General features: G+C 36.5%; 1 protein-coding gene across 1 annotated transcript; it reads left to right on the forward strand.

The window, feature by feature from the left end:
• Positions 1–830: 830 nt before the first annotated feature.
• On the forward strand, positions 831–10,623 carry oaz1b (ornithine decarboxylase antizyme 1b). Its single transcript, XM_030150464.1, is given in 6 exon segments — positions 831–1,037; positions 4,944–4,995; positions 4,997–5,083; positions 6,347–6,519; positions 8,141–8,226; positions 9,521–10,623. Coding segments are annotated over 6 exon segments (654 nt in total). The 5' UTR covers positions 831–912; the 3' UTR covers positions 9,652–10,623.
• Positions 10,624–23,484: the final 12,861 nt, after the last annotated feature.

The following is a 23,484-nucleotide window of genomic DNA, read 5'->3' on the forward strand; positions in this document are numbered from 1 at the left end:
AAACAAAACAAAAAATCCCCCATGCACACAGGCACACACAAATACACACAGTGTTCTAAACAGTTGGTTCTCTGTCCTAAAATAAATAATTTGGTTCATTGTGTTGTCAGTGTTTCTCTTCAGTTTGTTTAAAGAGAATACCAGTTTACCCTCTTGTTAATGTTGTACTTCATGTGGAATTTTTATGTTATTTTTATGCAGAATGTGAACTGACAGAACTGTGATTAGATTTTTCTTGTTTGTTTGAAACTACCTTTCAGGGAAAAGTGTAATACTAATGTTTAAAATACATTTAGTGATATTAATAATCAATTTTATTTTATATTTGATTTGTAGCAGCAGAATTATATTATTCCTGTTTTTCTATATTCTATTGTCTCCAAAAATTGGGGGAAAAATGTTTTAAAGAATTCATAAATGCATTAATAGACATTTTGAGGGGTTTTCTTTCTTCCCGTACCGAACTGAAAAAAAAAAAAAAAAAAAAAAAAAAAAAATGAACCGTGGCTTTGAAAACCGAAAATGTACCAAACCGAAAATTTTGTGTACCATTACAGGCCTAGTAAATACATATTTATTTGCTTCAAAAATTAAATGCATATTATCAGGTTGAGCGGACATTTTTGGAACTCCATGAAAAATAGGTTTATAAGATAATTTTCATGCTTAAAGAGGAATAAAAACACTCAGGGAAAAAAATCTTGATTAAGGTTCTCATGAAAGGTACTGTATTGCGTTGCGAAACAAGCTTTTATTCTGAAGTCAAAGCATCACCCATACCGGAAGTGTTGGCCCCTGCCTGCATTAACTTGACTCGTGTATTTACCATTAGCGCCTGCCTCTGCTATCGTCCACTACGCAGCTGAGCATAGCACAGAGCAGTCAGCCTGTCGTGTCTCTCCCCGAGGCCGGATGGTAAAATCCAACCTCCAGCGGATCCTAAACAGTCATTGTTTTGCTCGTGAGAAAGAAGGAAAAAAGCAGCCTCTTACTACCATGGCGGATCTCAGTAGTGGTATCTGTGATATGATTGGGAAGTAAGTAAACGACGAAAAATACCTCACCTAGCTTACTGTGCTAACCCGATGTGGGGGAGGGGAGGCTAAGCTAAGCGAGCTAGCATCCACAGAGAAGCGGAAGTTAGAAGTGTTACTTGACGTTTTAATGTTTTTTTTTACACTGTGTCGTACTTTCAAATTCCACAGTTGCTCATTTTTGTGGCATACCTTACAATACCGTTATTATAAACGCGTGTCACTGAAAAAGAAACACTAATAAGGCGAGTTTAAGTCGGTAGCGCGAGCGACAAGTTCATTAGCATTAGCTAGCTAATGTCAGCTGCGAAAACTGTCGAACTTGTGTCGTTAGCCACGTCGCATTTTTAACTGTCAAGCAAAGCCAGAATACACATTTGAAGCAGATGAGTGTGGTTATGAGTAATCTTTCAAAAGGATTGGTCAGTCTGTTTTGTCGAACACAGTGGTGTCGATTAACTGACGGGGCTCAAAGAATGAACGTGTAAATACAGGGTTCCTTCGGTGCTTGAGATCCTTGAAAATGCTTGAATTTCAATGTTTTGTAGTCAGGGTCTGAAAAGTGCTTGAATTTTAGTTTAAGTGCTTGTAGTTCTATGGCTGTGATGTAGTTTGTTTCGTTATTTTTCATATTAACTCTGCCAGGTTAGATGTCCAGCCAAAGCTTCCTATGAAAAGGTGAAACATTTAGAAAAAAATAAAACTGTATGTCAAAAAACACATTTAGCTGGTGTTCTTAGGTCAACTCCAGGTACATTTTTATCTTAATCTTTGTCTTGGTGCGAGTGTGTCTGAAGAACGCCAAGTGTCTTCCTTTTTTTGGAATAAAACTTTGTGTTCTCCTTGACTTTTTGCTATTATGAAACATCATTTTAGATGTTTATAGCATAATACAATGTACATCATTGTGATTAAAAAGGGAAAAAAAAAAATCCTGAGTTTATGTATTCCTGTACATATGGACTTGACCCCAGCGATATTGTGATGTGCTGGAAAAATGTGAAAATAGCCCTTAAAAGTGCTTGAATTTGACCTTGAAAAATGTGTAGGAACTCTGAAAAGGAACAGTGTGAAGCTCTTCAGGTCAGAGATCACACACACTAACTGTCTTTAGGTAGTTCCAGGTCTGTAATGAAAGCCTTTAAAGGGGGCCTTGAACAGGCAGACCTTCGGTGCTAATGTCCCCCTCCCTCAGACTGGGACAGCTGGGACACGTGTTCCTTATTCCACACATCTGCCAGTTTAAGTCAGCATATTCATGAGGGTAATAGGAAGCACATCTCGTTGGTCCCCTCAGTAAGTTGCTGACACACTCTAGTGGGAGATGGTTACGTAACAGACAGTAAACTGCCGTGGTCCGCGTGACGATTTTATGATGTTTGCTCTTCTCGATGATGTAATAAGTCAATATTTAAACTGCAACTGTGAAGATGAACAGTGGAACATGCTCATCCTTTTATTTTTCAGTTCCTGCTGTAGATAGTAAATCAGTTGTTTTCCTGCGATAGATTTTACAGTGAATGTTGGAACAATAATGTCCAAGTGAAGTCCAGTCAGTTGTCTTTATACAGTTCACTATCACAGTTAATTCATCACAGTCATTGGGTTTTATTATCTGTACAACATGCATCAGCCTCTGTCCTTCAGCCATAACTGCATTTTACATCAATTATTTATATGTTCTGATGGGATTCATGGATCTACAGTTAGGCCAGTAGATGCTTTTGGTCGATGGCTGATGTTTGGGTCTTTATGGGTTATTTTATGAGAGCATTTAAGCCCCAAAAGATGCAGCGAGAGCATTTAAATAATGCAAAATAAGTCAATTAGTGAGAGTGTAGACTGTTTTCAAAGACAAATGAAGTCGTTCAAGTGGCTCTTCAACTAACTACTTTTTTTCAATGTCATTTAATTAGACACATTTTTTTGATTACTTGTTTGGTCTTTAAAATGATTAAAATGATATCCTCAAATATCTTCTTCCATAACCCAATATTTGTAGTTTATTGTAATTGGGATTAAAATAAAGCCAAAAATAATTAGATTTAAGAAGCTGGAAACCCTTTTTAAAAAAAACAAAAACAAACAAACTGACAAGCAATCTGTCAGTGGTTGCAGCTTAAAAACAGGTTCAACACAAACAGAAGTTGGGGATGCACAGATGAACCTTAGTATCAACTGACGTTGGCTTATGAGCAAATAAATGGATGTTTCACCTGTGGCAGTGGCACACTGTATTCGCCAAGTATCTTCAAAAGAAAACAAGGAATTTTACTCCCTTTTTTTAAACCATGCTCTCCCTGCACAACATAATAAACAAGCACTATAAAACAGAACTAAAACAGATTATAAATAAGTAAAAAAGCATTTGCACAAAAAATATTTATGTGGTATGTTTGATTCATTTCTCAGATTGAGTTTGCACTCGTTCCAAAATAGTGTGATGGAGGTCTGAAAGACTTTAAAACAGTCCGGTTACTTTTGTCAAAATTTAGAAAAAAAATTCCTTGTTTTCCTGTTCTAAAGGTAGAACATGTAACAACAAAATTCAACTAAATGCGAATAAAACATCAGCATGAATGGAAAAAATAAATAAGTAAATAAATCTAGAATGTTTTCAGGTTCTGTTGGAAGTGGACTGTGTTTTGAGTGTTGGTTCTGGTCCACTTTCAGAGTAGAGCCAGTACCTGTAGTTGTACTGACCTGTAACCCAAAGCTCTTCCTCTGGTTTCACTGCTTATGTAAGAATGACTGCAATGACACTGTGGTCTGCTGTTGGAACATGGTATGGATTATTAAAATGTTCACAGCTTCAGGATGTGTCAGTGTTCATGGTGAAGGTGAAGCTAAATGAATGACGTGTGTTACATGTAGGGGTGTGTATTAGCAAGAATGTGGCGACACGATATGAATCACAATACTAGGATAATGATACGATATATCATTATATATCATGATACTGTTATAAAGGCAATTTTTTCTTTGTTTCTTTTTTAAAAATGATAATTTTCTGGAAGAATTGAAAATTACGCCAGAAATATGCACAAATACTAAACACATCTTTATTTGATCACAACAGGATCTAATACTAAATCACAAAATGTTCCTGTGTTCAAACTTAAAATTATATTTTACAGACATTACAGTTTAAGATCCTGTTCAAATGTTCATATTCTATTAGTTCATAACTAACATCATAACATTATTTTTGTGCAGTCCCAATGAAGGAACTAACATCTGCCTCTCAGACAGTAAGAAGTGCTTTTAGGATGCTTCAAATAACCATTAATTAATAAAACAGTGTTAGATAATAAATAAAATATAAACAGTAAAGAAAACCAAAAACCAAAAATTAACCTCTGCTATATCTGCATTTGAATAAATACCTAAAAATATCGATACAGGACTTTTTAATTTTAATACAGTATTGTGAAATTAAATATATTACATATATATATATATATATATATATATATGATATGTAAAATGTGATAGTTGAAAACTAAAGGAGGAGGGAGGTTGTTCCCTCTGCACAGCGGTGTTGGCATCAAATGTCTGTGCCCTGTGTGAGCCTTTGTAATTGAATTGTTGCTGTCACATGATATTTTAAATATCCTGAATTATCTTTAGGATGAGTATGTTGTAGGTTTCGGTGGCAGACGGAGCCAACAGCACCAAATCATGATAATGCAGTTGTAATTTTGTTGTCACATTTTATTTGGAGGAGGTTTTATCTACATGAAAGATGAACTGTTACGCACCCCCTTTCAGTCTAACAACTCCGATTACCCTTGGACACATTTGACTTTGTTCGTAACATTTCAGGGTAAATTGCCAAAAATCTGCTCTACCAGCTGCACCCCGGTCTAAATCCAACTCTGTTAACGCCTGTGGTTTTGTTCTCCTCAGCCTGTCCCTGCACTGTAGTAGTACCCGTGGCCCGGGGCCTCTGTGGTGCTCCTGATGCCCCTCTCCCACCCCTGAAGATCCCAGGTGGGCGAGGGAATGGCACACGGGATCACACTCCTTCAGCTCGGCCGCTCTACTCAGTAAGTATCAACAAGAAGAGCTGTTTGTGTTGAACCGCAGCAGCTTCCTGTCATGTGACCTGCTGTTAGAGCTTGTTTACACGGCGGTAGAACGGTCCCTTAGGGAGTCGGCTGATTACAGTCATCTTTTAGAGCACAGGCGTCAAACATGCGGTACGTGGGCCAAAACTGGCCCACCCAAGGGTCCAGTCCGGCCCGTGGGATGAATTTGCAAATTAAAAAAATTTCACTTAAGATATTAACAATCATTTTAGTTCAGGTTCCACAAGCAGACCCATTCAATCTGAAGAGGCTCAGATGAGTCAAATACACCATAAGCTATAGATAAGGACAACTCCAATTTATTCTCTTTGTTTAATGTTTACATTAACAAACTATCCTTTCACAAAAAATGTGAATAACCTGAACAAATATGAACAACCTGAAATGTCTTAAGAAAAATGTAATTTTATTAATATTCTGCCTGTTATCAAATGTTTGGTGTATTTGTAGATCCACTGTGATCTGTACATTATAATGAACATGTGTAAATGATAAACTGAGGCACATATTTTTCTTTGTAAATTTTAGTTTGTTCATGTTGTTTTTTTAAAAGATAGTTTGTAGATGTAAACATTTTCATAATGTAATTTTACTTTTTTTCACTATAAAACATACAAGTTAGGAATAAAATGTTGGGTTTGACATTATTTATATATTATTCTGTTATTCTTTTAGTGGTCCGGCTCACTGCAGATCATATTGAGTTGAATGTGGGCCCTGAACAAACTAACCCTGACCCTGTTTTAGTGCATGTTTAACTCTATTATTATTATCATATTTATTAATGATTGTATTTGTTGTGAATATTTGAAGTGCATATAAATATTATAGTTTATATTAAAAAACGGTTGATTATGCAAATCTGATTGTGTGTGAGGTGACAAAAAGTGTATGTGAATGGTTTGTATGGATGCTTTGTGTTATTGGAAAAATATACAGAAAAAAGTGTTATCAAAACAAAGGAAGCAGAATTGATTAAATTATTAGTTTGTAGTTTGGAGGTGGGAGTTTATAAATTATACTTCTTCCCACTCCTTTTCAAGTGCCAAAAAGTGTAGTTTGACCATGTTGTATGGTTCTGTGTTATCTGATTCAATGTGCTCGAAATAAAACTAAGTATTTGATCTGAAATTCAGGAAGGATAAGAAAGACTTAGTTCAGTCATACAGGGACAAAACCCCCCCAGTGCTGTTTTCAGACGTTCATCCTGTTTGTTTCCAGGATCGAAAGTTGACAGTAACAGAGGAACAAGCAGGGAACGGTCGCCCTGGAATCCTCCACTTCCAAAGCCGTCCCACTGTTACCAAAACTATACAGTGGGATGCTGTCCTGAGCAGCAGTGCACTCTACGTGGAGATACCTCTGGACCCTCTTCCCGAAGGCAGCAAGGAGAGGTGAGGTCACATGACTGACGGCCGCAAATCCCCTCCACACAAAGGGGATTATGTTTCCACTGGGCGTTTGTTCTCCATAAAAGCCTGTTCAAGCCTCCCCCTTCCAAACAAATCCCCCTCATAGTCTCACATTCCATCTGGAAGTTAAAGTTTGAACTTGTCACTGTCCCAGAGTTGATACTCAAAGGTTTAACTGCAGAGGGCTCACATCCACTGTGGCTGCACAACTTCAGCATCACAAGCTCTAGAACACCTCTACAAAATGTTTTCTCTCTGTTTGACCTCATCTAGCTACTCAGTAAAATAATGACACAATAATACATTAAAGATGGACTGGAGTTACCCAGTTGATCCTAAATGCTGCATCAGCCTTCGCAGTTCTGTTACAGATGCAGGTCAAAGGTCAAATCAAAGTCCCAGCATTCCTTTTCCTTGGTGCACATTTTTAACGCCGCTCAAACTTTATATGATTGACTCTTTAAATGAGAAACCAGTGCATTTTCCCTGACACTCAAACAAGTAATCACATTACAATCAGGGTTCATACAGTGCTGAAAATCCTTGAAAATGCTTGAATTTTAATGTTGGGTTTTCAAGGTCTGAAAAGTGCTTGAATTTTAATTGAAGTGTTTGAAATTTTAACTCTGTGATGTGATTTGTTCTTTTTTATTTATTTATTTTTTAATATTAACTCTGCCGGGTTAGATAGTAAACCAAAGCCACTTAGAGAATGCTGGGACATTTAGAAAAATAAAACTGTCAAAAATGAAATGTTGTCAAGTTGACTCCAGGTACAGTTTTATTTTAATCTTTGTCTCACTGCTAGTGTGTGTGAAGAGCACCAAGTGTCTTCCCTTTTTTTGGGCTAAAACTTTGTGTTCTCCTTTAAATCCTAACCTTTTTGCTATTATAAAACATAATTTTAGGTGTTTATAGCATAATCATGAGTATATGTTTTCATGTACATATGTATTTTATCCCAGTGATAAGGTGCAGTGCTGGAAAAAATTGAAAACGACCATTAAAAGTGCTTGAATTTGACCTTAAAAAATGTGTATGAACCCTGTCCGATATCAAATGGAATAATCCCAGTGTAATGTTTCCACCAGTTGTACAACCTTAATATGATGATGTGTAGTGTCCCTGATAAACTCTGCTGTGTCATGTAAACAGAACGCATTTTAAGACGTGTAAAAACAGTGGAATTCATGTCTGTAGTACAAAATGTGTCGTAGAACAAAACGACACAGATCAAAAACACATGGACCTAATGATGAGGGACAGGAATTCAAAAGTCACAGTTCTAGGCTTTAATGGTTCATTATTGAAGTTTGAAGGGGTTTTCACTCCAAACCCACATGGAAGTGAATGTCTTGTGTCCGTTATCGTTCACGTGGACAAACAAAGAGGCTGCGACTGATGAAATGCACTAAAGCCTCCATTTGACCGGATGTGGTCCGAGTCCAACCACCGTGAGATCGACTCCACACACGTCCAACACAGTTTACATGGAAACAGAACAGGAAATGCATTATCTTATTTGCCCCCCCTCCCCTTTATGCTTTGCAACTCCAACAGTATCTTTGTGTTTTGTAACCGAAGCTGCCCTGTTGTGTTCCAGTTTTGCGTCTCTCCTGGAGTATGCTGAAGAACATCTGAAGGTCATCAGTGTGTTCGTCTGCTTTTACAAGAACAGAGATGATCGTGGTAGGTTTGAATTCTGAACATATCGACTGTTTTCATAATTTGGAGGGGGGGGGGGGTCTCCTGAATGTTGTACAACGCATTATCAAAGACTATTGCATGTTCAGATTGAAATAAGATCTAATTTCACTTTACAGTGTGAAATGATCATTTATGGGTATCCTCACTCTGAGGATGCAGAAGATTTTTTTTTTTAGTTTATTTTGAATATGCAACGAAACAAACTAATCTTACTTAGTCCTTAGAAATAAAACCGTAAGAAATCATGAGAAAACAAACGTATACGTGAAAGCAAAGTATGACTTCATTTGCACATTCCAAAAGGAGTGGGAGGAAGTAGAATTTATTTAATCCCACCACACAACAGTCTATCCTGTAGCTTCCTATCAGCAGAATATATGAAAAATCAAGTCCCTTAGATCTCTTATGAGTAATTAACCTCAGTTATTATCCTTATCATCATCAATTTCATGACTCATTAGATAATTTCCCTTCAGTCCACTGTGTATTATGTGTGGAAACAAACACATTTTAATGTTAAAAATGATTTCTGCTGTGTGTTAACAGGCTTTCATATTGAATTCCTCCAGTATTTGTATGCTTTGAAAAACTTTCTGCACCGTGTAGAAGCCAATAATGTAATAACAACTGATAATGTAATAATGGCCGATAACGTAATAAATTTGTCATTTTTAAACTGTAATAGGCCAATAACGTAATAAAAGTCCTGAACCGATAACGTAATAACTTTTGGCCAATAACGTTATAACTTATTACGTTATTGGCTCAGTTATTACATTTGCAAAGAATTTTTTTTTACCAGGCCAATAATGTAATAACCAGCCAGTAAGTTATAACTTTATTGGCCAAAAGTTATTGCGTTATCGGTTCAGGACTTTTATTACGTTACTGGCCAGATATTACGTTATTGGCTTATTACATTTTAAAATTGGCAGATTTATTACGTTATCGGCCATTGTTACATTATCAGCTGTTATTACTTTATTGGCTTCTACATGCCTTTTATAACTTTATATTTTCATAAACTTGGTTCAGTGTTAATGACGCTGAATTTAGGTGAAAGTGAGATTTTTCATAAACTATGGATTTGTGACCGAAAAATCAGTTTAAAAACGTATCCTACTAATTTGGTACAAACCTGATAAAAGTCAGTCAGAGTGAATGTTCCAGAACCAGAGCCTAAACTGTCCAGACCAGGCTGAGGTCCAGGAGAATCCCCCGTAGACCCGGGTCCGTGGGCCTGCTGTAACGCTGCCCCTCTGCTTTACCGTTGCAGCTAAACTCGTACGTACATTCAGTTTCCTGGGCTTTGAGATTGTGAAACCGGGCCATGCCCTTGTCCCACCTCGACCCGACGTTCTCTTCATGGCCTACAACTTCGACAGGGACTCCTCGGACGAGGAGTAGATGCCTGGATGGCCTCTTCAGTCCCCCCCACCCCCACTCCCACATCTACACAGGCACCGTGTGTTTGAAACCCTCGGCCATTGCTCTGTATGCAAGTATTCACCCCCCCCCTTCCCTCCCCCCACGCTGTTTGTGTTCCAGGGAAGACAGAAGACGTGCGTCCTCTGTTGAAACTGTTTCTCTCTGTGTTTTGATCTTACTGTTGTCATTGAAGATAAATTGATGTCGTCACCTACACAGGAGGGAATCTTTGTTGTTGTTTTTTTTTTTTAAACTTCATATTGCATTTGTTAGTCTGGTTTCATTTCTTCCTTGTTGTCGAGTCTTTGTTTCGTTTGGGTTTGTTTTAACGATAGACTAAGGCGGAGGATTTGTCACTTCTTGAATGTACAACTAAAGGTCATCAGGTTTACACTGGGGGGGCTCCAGCTGTCTGTGATTGGCTCATCAGCGACTCTAAATTATCCCGTATTTTCTTCTTTCTGAATTGAATTTCAAATCCATTTCAGGGGGACCACTCTTATTTTCTAGTACTAATATCTTCTAAAAAGGTTTTTTTTTTTTTTTTTTCTTGCGACGTTATTTTTAAGCCACAGCCCCAGTAATTGGTACTTGTGTAACTGGGTAGTCCAACCTTTTTAGCATGGACGGAGTAGATGAATGCAGTTGTGTGTCTGCTGTAGACCCTTCAGTTAAACTTCAAACATCAGACCATGAGTGAACTGGTACAACGTGAAAGGAAAGTGAAGAATCCAAAGTGCTTTTTGCTTCTTTTTGCCATGTATATCTGACAGGAGTGTTTTTGTTTCAGATGTTGAAAAAAATGCTGTGATGTCATTTCTATTTTCCTTTTCTCTTTGAGATGGGGTTAGCATTCCTTTAACTTTTTTCCTCATGATAGTATTGAGTTTGACGTTCACCTGCATAGTGGTACCTGTTGTGCTTCTGTGATAATAAAACAAACAAAAAACATTTGTCTTTTCCTGTTTTCTGTTTAATATCGGAGCCCCCGTGGGTTCCGCTCCTCCGTTGTCAGGTCACGTTTTCCTGATGCTAGAGCCGACAGCCTGAGGACGATGGAAATCAGTCCAGTACATCATCTGGCATTAAACTCCTCCTCCTGTTTCATCTGCTGTTCTTTTTCTGTTCAGTATTTAAATGAATGAAATGAGGCCAGTTACAAAAGAGCAGCTGGACACTGGCACAAACACAGGCTGTGCTGTGTGTGTACACCACCAGGGGGCTCCACAGGACACTGACAACACTGAGCTGATGAGTTCAAGAGCAGCAGAGGTGTCCAAAGCACTTCAGCTGAGCTTCCACATTCAGCCTGATATGATCTGAACTGGGCCAGACCAGGAAAATAAGAACAAAGGAAAAAGTCTAATTACATTATGAAATCTACAACATATCCTTTAGAAAAATAAACCACAAACAACCTGAAATAAGTGCAATTTTACCAATGTTCCGCCTCCGTTCATCATTTCCACATGTACATTATAACACACAGAACACACTGGATCTAAAATACATAAAACGTGTAATAACAGACAGAATATTGGTCCAATTCCACTTCACATTAAAGCTCCAGGGTTCATTAGTTTGTTAGAGTCGCTGTTTAATGACCTTTCAGAAGATTCTACGTACATGTAGGCGGAGTCTATGGTTTACTTCATCTGCACTGTATCAGTCACATGTCTACATTTATTCCATTTCAACGCTTTTCTACTGAAAAATAATCCCCTCCCCCTCCAGGCCAGGGGTATTCTTTTTGGTTCAGTTTGTTTCTTTAACACTTAGGCAGAAAAACTCTTGAATTCATACCAGTTTATAGATCACCAGTGACCCAGAACAGATATGATTACATTTTGGGAAAAGTAGTTAAAGTTCAAATTTTGCAGGAATTTTTGGTTTCGCTTTGTTTTCTCCCATTTTCTTATAATAGCCGAAATTTTAAATGTCTATAAAAACATCAATTTTATTTCAATTTACTTCAGACTTGGCACATATATAGAAGCAGTTGATATGACATCAGCACATGCATAGACATGATGACATCAGTTGGATCGATGACAAAATAAGCTACAGTATGTGCGAGGGGCGGGGCTTGTTGTGCCCGGAACCACTTGTTCACATGTTTTTCGTTTGGATAGTTTGTAAATGTAAATATTCTCATAATGTAATTAGGTTTATAGATTACCAGTGACCCAGAATAGATGTGATTACATTTGGGAAAAGTAGGTCAAAGTTTGAATTTTTTATGAATTTTTTTCTCCCATTTACTTATAATAGCCGAAATTTCAAATGTCTATAAAAACTGTAACCAAAATGTGGTTATGTTTTGGGAAAAGTAGGTCAAAGTTCAAATTTTGCATGAATTTTTTGTTTCTCTTTTTTTCCCCTTCCATTTTCTTATAATGGCCAAACTTTCACGTCTATAAAAACATCAATTTTGTTTCAATTTACTTCAAACTTGGCACATATATAGAGGCAACTGATATGACATCAGCACATGCATAGACATGATGACATCAGCTGGATCGACGACAAAATAAGCTACAATACGTGCAAGGGGCGGGGTTTGTTGTGCCTGGAACCACTTGTTCACATCTTTTTTGTTTGGATAGTTTGTAAATATAAATATTATAATTAGGTTTATAGATTACCAGTGACCCAGTATAGATGTGATTACATTTGGGAAAAGTAGGTCAAAGTTTGAATTTTTTAAGAATTTTTTTTTTCTCCCATTTACTTATAATAGCCAAAATTTCAAATGTCTGTAAAAAATGTAACCAAAATGTGGTTATGTTTTGGGAAAAGTAGGTCAAAGTTAAAATTTTTTTGAATTTTTTTTCTCCTTTTTTTTCTATTTATTTATAATGGCCGAAATTTCAAATGTCTATAAAAAATTTTACTAAAATGTGGTTACGTTTTGGGAAAAATAGGTAAAAGTTCAAATTTTGCATGAATTTTTTATTTTTTTTTCCCTTCCATTTTCTTATAATGGCTGAAATTTCACATCTATAAAAACCTAAATTTTGTGTGGCCGTTTTGTGCCTGGAACCACTTGTTCACATCTTTTTTGTTTGGATAGTTTGTAAATGTAAATAATGTAATTAGGTTTATACATTACCAGTGGCCCAGAAAAGATATGATTACATTTTGGGAAAAGTACAGGGTGGGGAAGCAAAATTTACAATATTTTGAGGCAGGGATTGAAAGACAGTGTATGACCAATTAGTTTATTGAAAGTCATGACAATTTATTTGCCACAAGAAAATGTACATAATAGAAAATGTTTTTATTCTATGTGTCCTCCTTCTTTCTCAATAACTGCCTTCACACGCTTCCTGAAACTTGTGCAAGTGTTCCTCAAATATTCGGGTGACAACTTCTCCCATTCTTCTTTAATAGTATCTTCCAGACTTTCTCGTAATAGTTTTGCTCATAGTCATTCTCTTCTTTCCATTATAAACAGTCTTTATGGACACTCCAACTATTTTTGAAATCTCCTTTGGTGTGACGAGTGCATTCAGCAAATCACACACTCTTTGACGTTTGCTTTCCTGATTACTCATATGGGCAAAAGTTTCTGAAAAGGTATGGATAATAGTGTTAGGTATGATTATGACATCAATATGTGTTTGGTTTCAAAACAATTGACGTAGTGCCTGCTGAGAAAAAACAACTAAATGTTCATTGTAAATTTTGCTTCCCCACCCTGTAGGTCAAAGTTTGAATTTTTTTAAGAATTTTTTTTCCTCCCATTTACTCATAATAGCCGAAATTTCAAATGTCTGTAAAAAAAAATGTGGTTATGTTTTGGGAAAAGTAGGTCAAAGTTCAAATTAAAAAAAAAAAAAAATTCTCCCATTTACTTACAATGGGCGAATTTTCACATCTGTAAAAAAAATCAATTTTGTTTTAATTTACTTCAGACTTGGCACATATATAGAGGCAACTGATATGACATCAGCACACGCATAGACATGATGTCATCAGCTGGATCGATGACAAAATAAGCTTGTTGTGCCTGGAACCACTTGTTCACATGTTTTTTGTTTGCATAGTTTGTAAATAATGTAACTGGGTTTATAGATTACCAGTGACCCAGAATAGATGTGATTACATTTTGGGAAAAGTAGGTCAACGTTCTAATTTTTTATGATTTTTTTTCTCCTTTTTTTTCTCTACCATTTACTTATAATGGCTAAAATTTCAAATGTGGTTACGTTTTGGGAAAAGTAGGTCAAAGTTCCAATTTATTTAAATTTTTTTCCCTCCCATTTACTTATAATGGGCGAATTTTCACGTCTATAAAAACATCAATTTCCTTTCAATTTACTTGAAAGTTGGCACATATATAGAGGCAGTTGATGTGACATCAGCACACACATAGATATGATGACATCAGCTGGATTGATACCAAAATACGGTACAATACCAGCAAGGGGCGGGGTTTATTGTGCCTGGAAGCACTTGTGACTTTGATTGACAGTGACCAGTACAACTCCCCAATACCAGATCGATGTTAATGAGATCTGATTTCAAATGGTTTCTGTTATGTGCGTCATGAATCCTCACACACAATAATAAAAACCACAGGACAAAGAGTATAAACAATGTTTTCTGAATCCAAATATTTAATAGGTACATATCAAGTATTATTATGACATGTATAAAATTTCAGATCACAATATGAAGCCATGAAACTCCTCAGACTGGCATATGCTGCAAATGTTTGAGGTCGCCACATAAAAATGACTAATGATTAAAATAGAAGAGAAGCGACTAAAATGATAGAAAAATGGCGTACAGACATACATAATAGTAAGCATTCTAGAAAATCAAATGTGACTTTTCAAACATTTCTCTTTAATTAAGTGCAATAAAAAAACAAAAAAACCAAAACAAAACAAAAAAAAAAATAAAACAAAAACCAAAACACAGCACTGAAGCCAAGGATCCACAAGACGTCTAAGAACTGTTAGTACTGTAGGTTCACGGAGAGCAGAAGTGACGGCAGAGAGAGAGAGAGAGAGAGAGAGACAGAGAGAGAGAGAGAGAGAGAGAGAGGACGAGGGAGCAAAGGTCACAGCAGAGAAACAAAGGAGAGATAGTTAGTAGTTCGCCAGTCAATGCAGAAAAAACAGAATCTGTCAACAAGAAATAATGCACATCACAGTTAGCTTTATAGACCATAGTAGCATTTGAACTTGCATGTTGATAAAAACCAAAAAAAACAAAAAAAAAAAAAGCTCAAAAAAAAATCCTGAATGATTGAACGGAAACGAGGACATCACCACAAACAGCCCGTCAACTAAAGGGGGAGGAGTCCAGATGGGAAGGAGTCTGACAGCCGGGGTGTCCGACGGGACCATGAACAACAGGAGCATGTGACCACCAACACACGCCTTAAAGGACAAACCGGGAACTGTTGTCCCATTCGCATCCAAATATTCATGCGTTTTGGAAGGTGATGGTGACGGTGGTGTCATGTACTGGGATATTCAACTCCACTGAGTCCTCATGTTCTATAGATTTGTATTTTTTGGGACATTACCGTTCTGAAAAAGGATGAATATTTGGTTAAAATACTGTTAATAGCTGCAAAAATATATATATAACAAGGATCTGGGGGAAGGACCAGTGGATAAGTACGATGGAAGAAATATTTCAAATGGACAAATTAACACAAACTGAGACTGGAAGAGACACAACGGGATAAAAAATGGACAATACAATAACAAAATTTAATTAAACATGGGAGTCTGTTTTCCACTATATGAATATGTTACCTGGTCTGGGACTGTACACAGGGCTCGTGACTGCGACTGAATTACGGTCGCATGCGCCTGAGAATTTCGGTAGTGCGACTGTTTTTGAGATTACGATCGCACGGTGCGCCAATAAAAAAATGAGCGAAAATTAATACGTGCGCCTAGAATAATGGCTGCAGAAGTAACTCGTCAGCTGAAAATAAACAAGCTCCACGCCCCGCTGACTGAAGCGGAAAATCTAGTCCCCGCCCCCTCGCGTGCGCAGGCGGCATAAACAAAGGGATCAAATAACTCCACCGACGTTTGAAACAATCTCCCGCCAAACCCGGTTAGTAGCGCTGGCGTTGTTCCAAGTATTTTCCCATGACGTAATGCATCCTGCAAGTCAGATGATCATGTTGCGCGAATCAACTTGCTACACGATCAGCTGACCGTAACCAGCGAATCGAGGGGCTAATGAATAAACAACAAGCGGTATCCAGACGTGTACATGATTCTCAAAAGTTTCTTCCTCAAAAGTTGGTTGTTGCAAATAATGGTGTGATTCGTCTTTCTTCTCCAAGAACCAACTAAAGTATATACCACACATTGACAATTGTTTTGCACCTGTGTCAATGTAAGCTTTTTCTTTCATACTCTATTCAAATACTTTATTCTAGGTTGTTAACATTGCTTAAATACATATAGGAATATTACTTGGTATGGCCAAGAGTTTTGCTTGTTCTCCAAATTTTTTATATAATAGTGGTGCGCCTAGATTTTAGCCTGTGCTCCTAACTTTTTAGGGTTAGGAGCACAGTGCTCCTAGGTCAAAAAGTTAATTTTGAGCCCTGGTACATACATTTTAGTTGTTTATATTGTTATTGACCTGGTTTATTTATTTTCTTTCTTTAAATGCACCAGAAAGCACTGTCTCATTATGGGTGTTTTGTGCGAGAAATGTTTCATGTTTTTTTTTTCTTTTTGATAGAAGTCGCATTTAACGTGGAATATGAACGAGCGCACAAAAAAAATCGGATTTCACCCAAAAATCCAAATTGTGCATTAAGACCTGCTGTGTGAACGGAGCCTTGGTTCCAATTTTCAACATGAGTTTCTTTTCTCTTCAGGTGTAAATTTACTTCTGTGGACTTCGAACATCTGGTCCGTTCCTCCAGATGGAGTCTACGTGGAAATGCGCGCTAATCGTGTGTGAGCGCTCATGCGTGTCTTTTTTGACGACTTAACAAATGTCCAAAGTCATGACACGATGACGCACCTGATGCATCAACGCTTCTGGATCGACCAATTGAAATGGATTTGCATTTCATGTCACATTTAGCATCACTTCAGTAACGGTGGGACTAAATATAGTTCCTGCTCTCATGTGGGGAAAATGAAACTGATCTCATGGAATCGTGTTGTATGTCTCACCAGTTCTTATGGCATTTGTTGTGTTATACGTATGCATTTTTGTCCTTTTATATGTGTGATTCAACGCCATTTGATCACGTGTCAGTTTAGATGGTATTTGACGCGGCATGAACATATACGTGGAAAGCTAATAATGCGTACAGATATCGCAGCAATCAAAAGCGGTCTGTATATTTAGACGATTTCATGGTATCACGTCAGGGAAAATGCCAAAAAAAGTCGAGCCAAGTCAAGGCGAGATGAAACGAAATGAACGGATTGTTTCTTCTACACTGTCATTGTTGTCTTTGTTTTATGATCTAGCAGAAAATAAAAAACAAAATCAAATGGAACAACTGGAACATGTATTTTTCTGTGGCGGTGTTCAATAAAAAAATAAATAAAAATAAAGTTGAAAAACAAATGAAGGAACGGTGGTTGGAGCTCCAGTTTGTTTGTTTGTTTGTTTATCTAGATCACAGGTGTCAAACATGCAGCCAAAGGGTCCAGTCTAACCCCTGGGATGAATTAGTGAAATGCAAAAATTACACTGAAGATATTAATCATTTTAGTTCCAGTTCCACAGTCAGACCAATTTAATCTAAAGTGGGTTGGATCAGTCAAATACTATCATAATAACCTAGAAATACTCACAACTCCACATTTTTCTCTTTGTAAATGTAAATGTTTTCATGTCATTTTACTTATTTCCACTAAAACAAACTATCATTTCACAAAAAGTGCAAATAACCTGAACAAATATGAACATTTTGAAATATCTGAAGTGAAAGTTTACCACTATTCTGCCTGTTATTAAATGTTTTATGTATTTGTAGAGCCGCTGTGATCTGTACGTTGTAATGTACATGTGTAAATGATAAACTGAGACATGATATTGTTAAAATTACACTTAGTTTTCTTAAGAAATGTCGGTTTGTTCATGTTATTCACATTGTTTTAAAGGATAGTTGGTAGATGTAAACATTTTCATCGCATAATTGTACTTTTTTCACTCTTTTTGGAGTTGACATTATTTCTATATTATTATGTTATTATTTGACTGGTCCGACCCACTTCAGATCAAATTTGGCTGAATGTGGAACTGAACTAACATGAGTTTTAACCCCCCTGTTCTAGACCTGTTAGTGCACAGGTGTCAAACATGCGGCCCGGGGCCCAAAACCGGCCCGTGGGATGAATTTGCAAAGTGCAAGTTAGGACATCAAACTCAAAAATAATATCATAATAACCAATAAATAATGACAACACCAATTTTTTTCTCCTTGATTTAGTGCAAAAAACATTAAATTATGAAAACATTTACATTAAGAAAACCATCCTTTAACAATAAAATGTGAATAACCTGAACAAATATGAACCTGAAATGTCTAAATAAAATTAACTGCGATTTTAATGATTTTCTGCCTGTTACTAAAAGTTTTGTGCCTTTGTAGATCTGATCTGTAATGCACACGTATAAATGATTAGTCAAGGCATAATATTGATAAAACTGTACTTATATTTCTTAATAAATGTCAGTTTTCTCAGGTTATTCAAATCCTTTTTTTTTTTGATAGTTTGTAAATGTAAATATTGGCATAATTGAATGTTATTTTTTGCATTAAAACAATTTGGAGTTGTCATTATTTATTGAATCATGTTATTATTTGACTGGTCCGGCCCACTTCAGATTAAATTTGGCTGAATGTGGACCTGAACTAACATGAGTTTGACCCCCCTGATTTAGAGTTTACCTGTTAGTGCACAGGTGTCAAACATGCGGCCCGGGGGCCAAAACCGGCCCGCCAAAAGTTCCAAAGCCCATGGGATGAATTTGCAAAGTGCAAATTAGGACATCAAACAAAAAAATAATATCATAATAACCTATAAATAGTGACAACAACAATTTTTTCTCTTTGATTTAGTGCAAAAAAACATTAAATTATGAAAATGTTTACATTAAGAAAACTATCCTTTAACAATAAAATGTGAATAACCTGAACAAATATGAACAACCTGAAATGTCATTTATTTTGTTTTAGTTTATTTTAGTATCTGTCACTTTTCCATCTTTTTAGACCCAATACTAAAAGGTAAATGTAGACATATTCCCCCCCAGGATGGACCTAATGATGACCTCAGATAAAAGACAAAAAAATTATACTCTTGCTCCGATCCATCCCAGAATTAATGAATTTTTAATCATGAACAAATATGAACAACCTGAAATGTCTAAAGAAAATTAAGTGCGATTTTAACAATATTCAGCCTGTTACTAAATGTTTTGTGCCTTTGTAGATCTGATCTGTAATGCACATGTATAAATGACTAGTCGAGGCATAATATTGACAAAACTGTACTTATATTTCTTAATAAATGTCAATTTTTTCAGGTTATTCACATCCTTTTTTTTTTGGATAGTTTGTAAATGTAAATATTGGCATAATTGAATGTTATTTTTTTGCATTAAAACAATTTGGAGTTGTCATTATTTATTGAATCATGCTGTTATTTTACTTCAGATTAAATTGGGCTGAATGTGGCCCCCGGTAGAAAATGAGTTTGACCCCCCCTGTGTCAGTGTAAATCAGCTCCATTCACTGATGTGGAATTAAGTCAGATCAGATTACCAACCTGTTTATTAGTGTGTTTATACAAATGACACAAAGTTGACACTGATATCCATTAACAGTCTGTCTTAATATTTCTGATCTGGCTGACGGTTTTAACATGACACTGTTAGCCTCTGTGGTCAGTTAGCGTTAGCTTAGCCCATATCATCCTCTGTTCTTTCCCACATCCACCCTCTTACCTAAAAATATACTTGTTTCCAAAAAACCACCACAGCGTCAGACATTTGGAGCCTTGGACACAGTCGTCTACAACCCCGTCGGTGAGATCACAGAGGCTTCATTCACAAATCTATGTACAGCCCACGGTGGTGAGATATTCAACACACATTTGGAAAAGCAACAGACGCCCAGAGCAGAACCAGTGGGGACTGAAGCTGCTACCGTTTCCACTGACAAAACCTTCAACATCATTCTTACTCACTGCCCTTCACATCCTGAAAACAACACCACCGTGCACTTGTGGAACGGTAAGTACGGATGAAAATGTTACGTATTTATCCTTTAAGGCTTCAAATCAGGGGTGCCAAACATGTGGCCCGTGGACCTAAACCGGCCCGTGGGATGAATTTACAAAGTGCAAAAATGACACTGAAGTTCTTAACAGTGAAGGGTGTTGAACTGGTTTTAGTTCAGGGGCCTCATACAGACCAGTATGACCTCAAATACAATAAGAGCGTAATAACCTAGAAATACTAATAATTCCGAAAATTTTTCTTGGTTTAATGTGAAAAAATAATATTACATTATGCCCGTAAATAATGACAAGTCCAAAGTTTTCTCTTAAAAATAATATTAAATGATGAAAATATTTACATTTACTGACTATCCTTTAACAATAAAATGTGAATAACCTGAACTGTCTAAAGAAAATGAAGTGCAATTTTAACAATATTCTGCCTGTTACTAAATGTTTTGTGCCTTTGTAGATCTGATCCAGAATGCACTTGGATTAATGACTTGATGCATAATATTGTTAAAATTGCACTTATTTTAAGAAATTCCATTTTTTTCTGGTTATTACCCCAGCTATTATTACCTCCGGCTATTGTTTTTGGTTCAGTTTGTTTATTTGTTAACACTTTAGCAGCAAAACTATTGGTTAAATTCATACCAAATTGCGCTTACAGATTACCAGTGACCCAGAATAAATGTGATTACATTTTGGGAAAAGTAGGTCAAAGTTCAAAATTTTTATGATTTTTTTTTCTCTTTTTTCCCCCCTCCTATTTACTTATAATAGCCGACATTTATATGAAAAAAAAGTAACCAAAATGTGGTTATGTTTTGGGAAAAGTAGGTCAAAGTTCCAATTTTTCAGATTTTTTTTCCCTCTCATTTACTTATAATGGGTGAATTTTCACATGTCTATAAAAACATCAATTTTCTTTCAATTCACTTCAAACTTGGCACATATATAGAGGCAATTGATGTGACATCAGCACATGCATAGACATGATGACATCAGCTGGATCAATGCCAAAATAAGCTACAATACGTGCGAGGGGCGGGGCTTGTTGCGTCTGGAACCACTTGTGACTATGATTGACAGTGACCAGTAAACGCCCCAACACCAGATTGATGCATAATGCATAATATTGTTACAATTGCACTTATTTAAGAAATTCCATTTTTTTCCGGTTATTACCCCAGCTATTATTAACTCCGGCTATTGTTTTTGGTTCAGTTTGTTTATTTGTTAACGCTTCAGCAGCAGAACTATTGGTTGACTTCATACCAAATTGGGTTTATAGATTACCAGTGACCCAGAATAGATGTGATTACATTTTGGGAAAAGTAGGTCAAAGTTCAAATTTTTTATGAATTTTTAAAATCTTTTTTTCCCTTTTTTTTTTTTATAATAAGCACAATTTCACACATCTACAAAAACATTAATTTTGTTTCAGTTTACTTCAAACTTGGCACATATATAGAGGCAACTGATATGACATCAGCACATGCATAGACATGATGACATCAGCTGGATCGATGCCAAAATAAGCTACAATACGTGCGAGGGGCGGGGCTTGTTGTGCCTGGAACCACTTGTTCACATGTTTTTTTGTTTGGATAGTTTGTAGGTGGGTGTTTCTATGAAACTGGGTTTACTTTAGTATCTGTCACTTTTCCAGCTTTTTAGACCCAATAATAAAAGGTAAATGTACACATATTTCCCCCCAGGATGGACCTAGTGATGACCTCAGATAAATGCAAAAAAAATTACACTCTTGCTCTGAGCCATCCCAAAATTAATGAATTTATAATCAAATACTGGGTCCAAAAAAACGACCCAAATATGGACATTAAATCTCCCTAGGTGTCAGTGCATTAGATGTGAAAACATGTCTGTAAATGGTCTTATATAGATTTTCTCTAGAATCCTAGTGGTTTTTCTAATCCACACGTGGGTTTTTCATCAATCTCAGTCTCATTCCAGGTTTGATGTGGAACCCATCGTGTCCACTGGTGTTACATGCAGAACCTGAACATTTAAGCACAAATAAATTGTGAGTGATTTTGCAACAGCAGTCATTTTGTGAAACATTCTGCCTTGAATATTTACTTCAATTCCCAAATGCACCTGTGAGAGAATGAAAAATATATTTTTTAAAAATAGCGTGTAATTTTTGTGTCCTTTTTGACCGTGTTACATGTGGATTTTTGTATGAAATATAATGTAAAATAATATAAAAATGTGTTTTATCTGAAAAATAGTTTCTCTTTTATCTCGGCAAATATTTATTTTTCAAATAGACCCAAAGTGCTTGCAAACTTGCTTCACAACATTAGTTTACATTTGGTTTTTAAGACCAGTTTCATAGAAGCATCCAAATAAAATAAACATTCTCATAATGTAATATAATTTTTTGCACTAAAACAAAGACAAACATTTGGAGTTGTCATTATTTACAGGCTGTTATGTTATCACTGTACTGGTCCGGTCCACTTAGACCCAACAGGTCTGAATGTGAGCCCCTGAACTAAAATGAGTGACAGCCCTGCTTTAAATGAAATGGGATCATTTCCTGGAGGATGAGTTGTCATGGCCACGTCAGAACCGGCTCAGTCCTATATGCTCTCCATGGGATGTTTGCATTCAGTTCCTATCAGACCTGCCAACCTTGGACATTTTTAGAACCACATCAGCAGAGAACAGGATGTTAACCTCTGTGAGCTGCTTGACATGACAAAAGGAAAGACTTCTGTGGATCTTGGATGGGTGTGTTGAGTGCAGACTGCTGGTTTCTGGCTTCAACAACAGTGAAGACGGTGTTTCTTTGTCATCACATTACAAAAAGAAAGGATGCGAGGCATATTAGTACAGTTGGACTGGGACTGTCCGTGGTGTCCCATGTCTATGTACAGTCTGTTTATGTGGACGTGTTCATTATAATGGGCTAAAGTACGTCACATTCACTTTGTCTGTGAACTAATCAGTAACATACATGACAATAACAATGGAAGAAAAGATACTAGTGCTTTACAAGAACTCATTAAACCTTCGTCATTGCTAAATCTCAGTCAGGCCTCATCAAAAAATAACAGGAACCAGTTCATTTGGTTTCCCTGTAGCATCTGTATTCATTTATACAAATCTATATATAAACTTTAAACTGAACCTAATCTTTTTAAGTGTAATAAATTACACTGTTTGGTTCAAAACTATGCCAAAAAATGTACGTAAAATGTTCTTTTGTGTCAGTGCATATTAGATTTTAAATTAAGGCATTTAATGCCAACTTTGGTAACAGGACACTTTCAGTCTCCTGTTGTTCTGCAGGTCCAGACTGATGTGGAACAGACCATAATTTAGACTTTGATAGTAGTTGTGTTTCCATAAAACCAAACACAAACTTTTGAAAACTTACAAAAACAAAGATGCAAAGTATGTGCACTTCCATGAACTGGTTCCAAGCAGGTAACCTACGGTAACGTGAGGTGTTTATCAGAAGGTGGAGGCCAGTCATGGAGGTTAAACGTTCACTGCCTGCATCAAAATGGATTCAAAGAAGAGGTTTTCCCATTACACG

This window comes from Sphaeramia orbicularis, chromosome 12 (assembly GCF_902148855.1).
Source record: "Sphaeramia orbicularis chromosome 12, fSphaOr1.1, whole genome shotgun sequence".
Lineage (NCBI taxonomy): Eukaryota > Metazoa > Chordata > Actinopteri > Kurtiformes > Apogonidae > Sphaeramia > Sphaeramia orbicularis.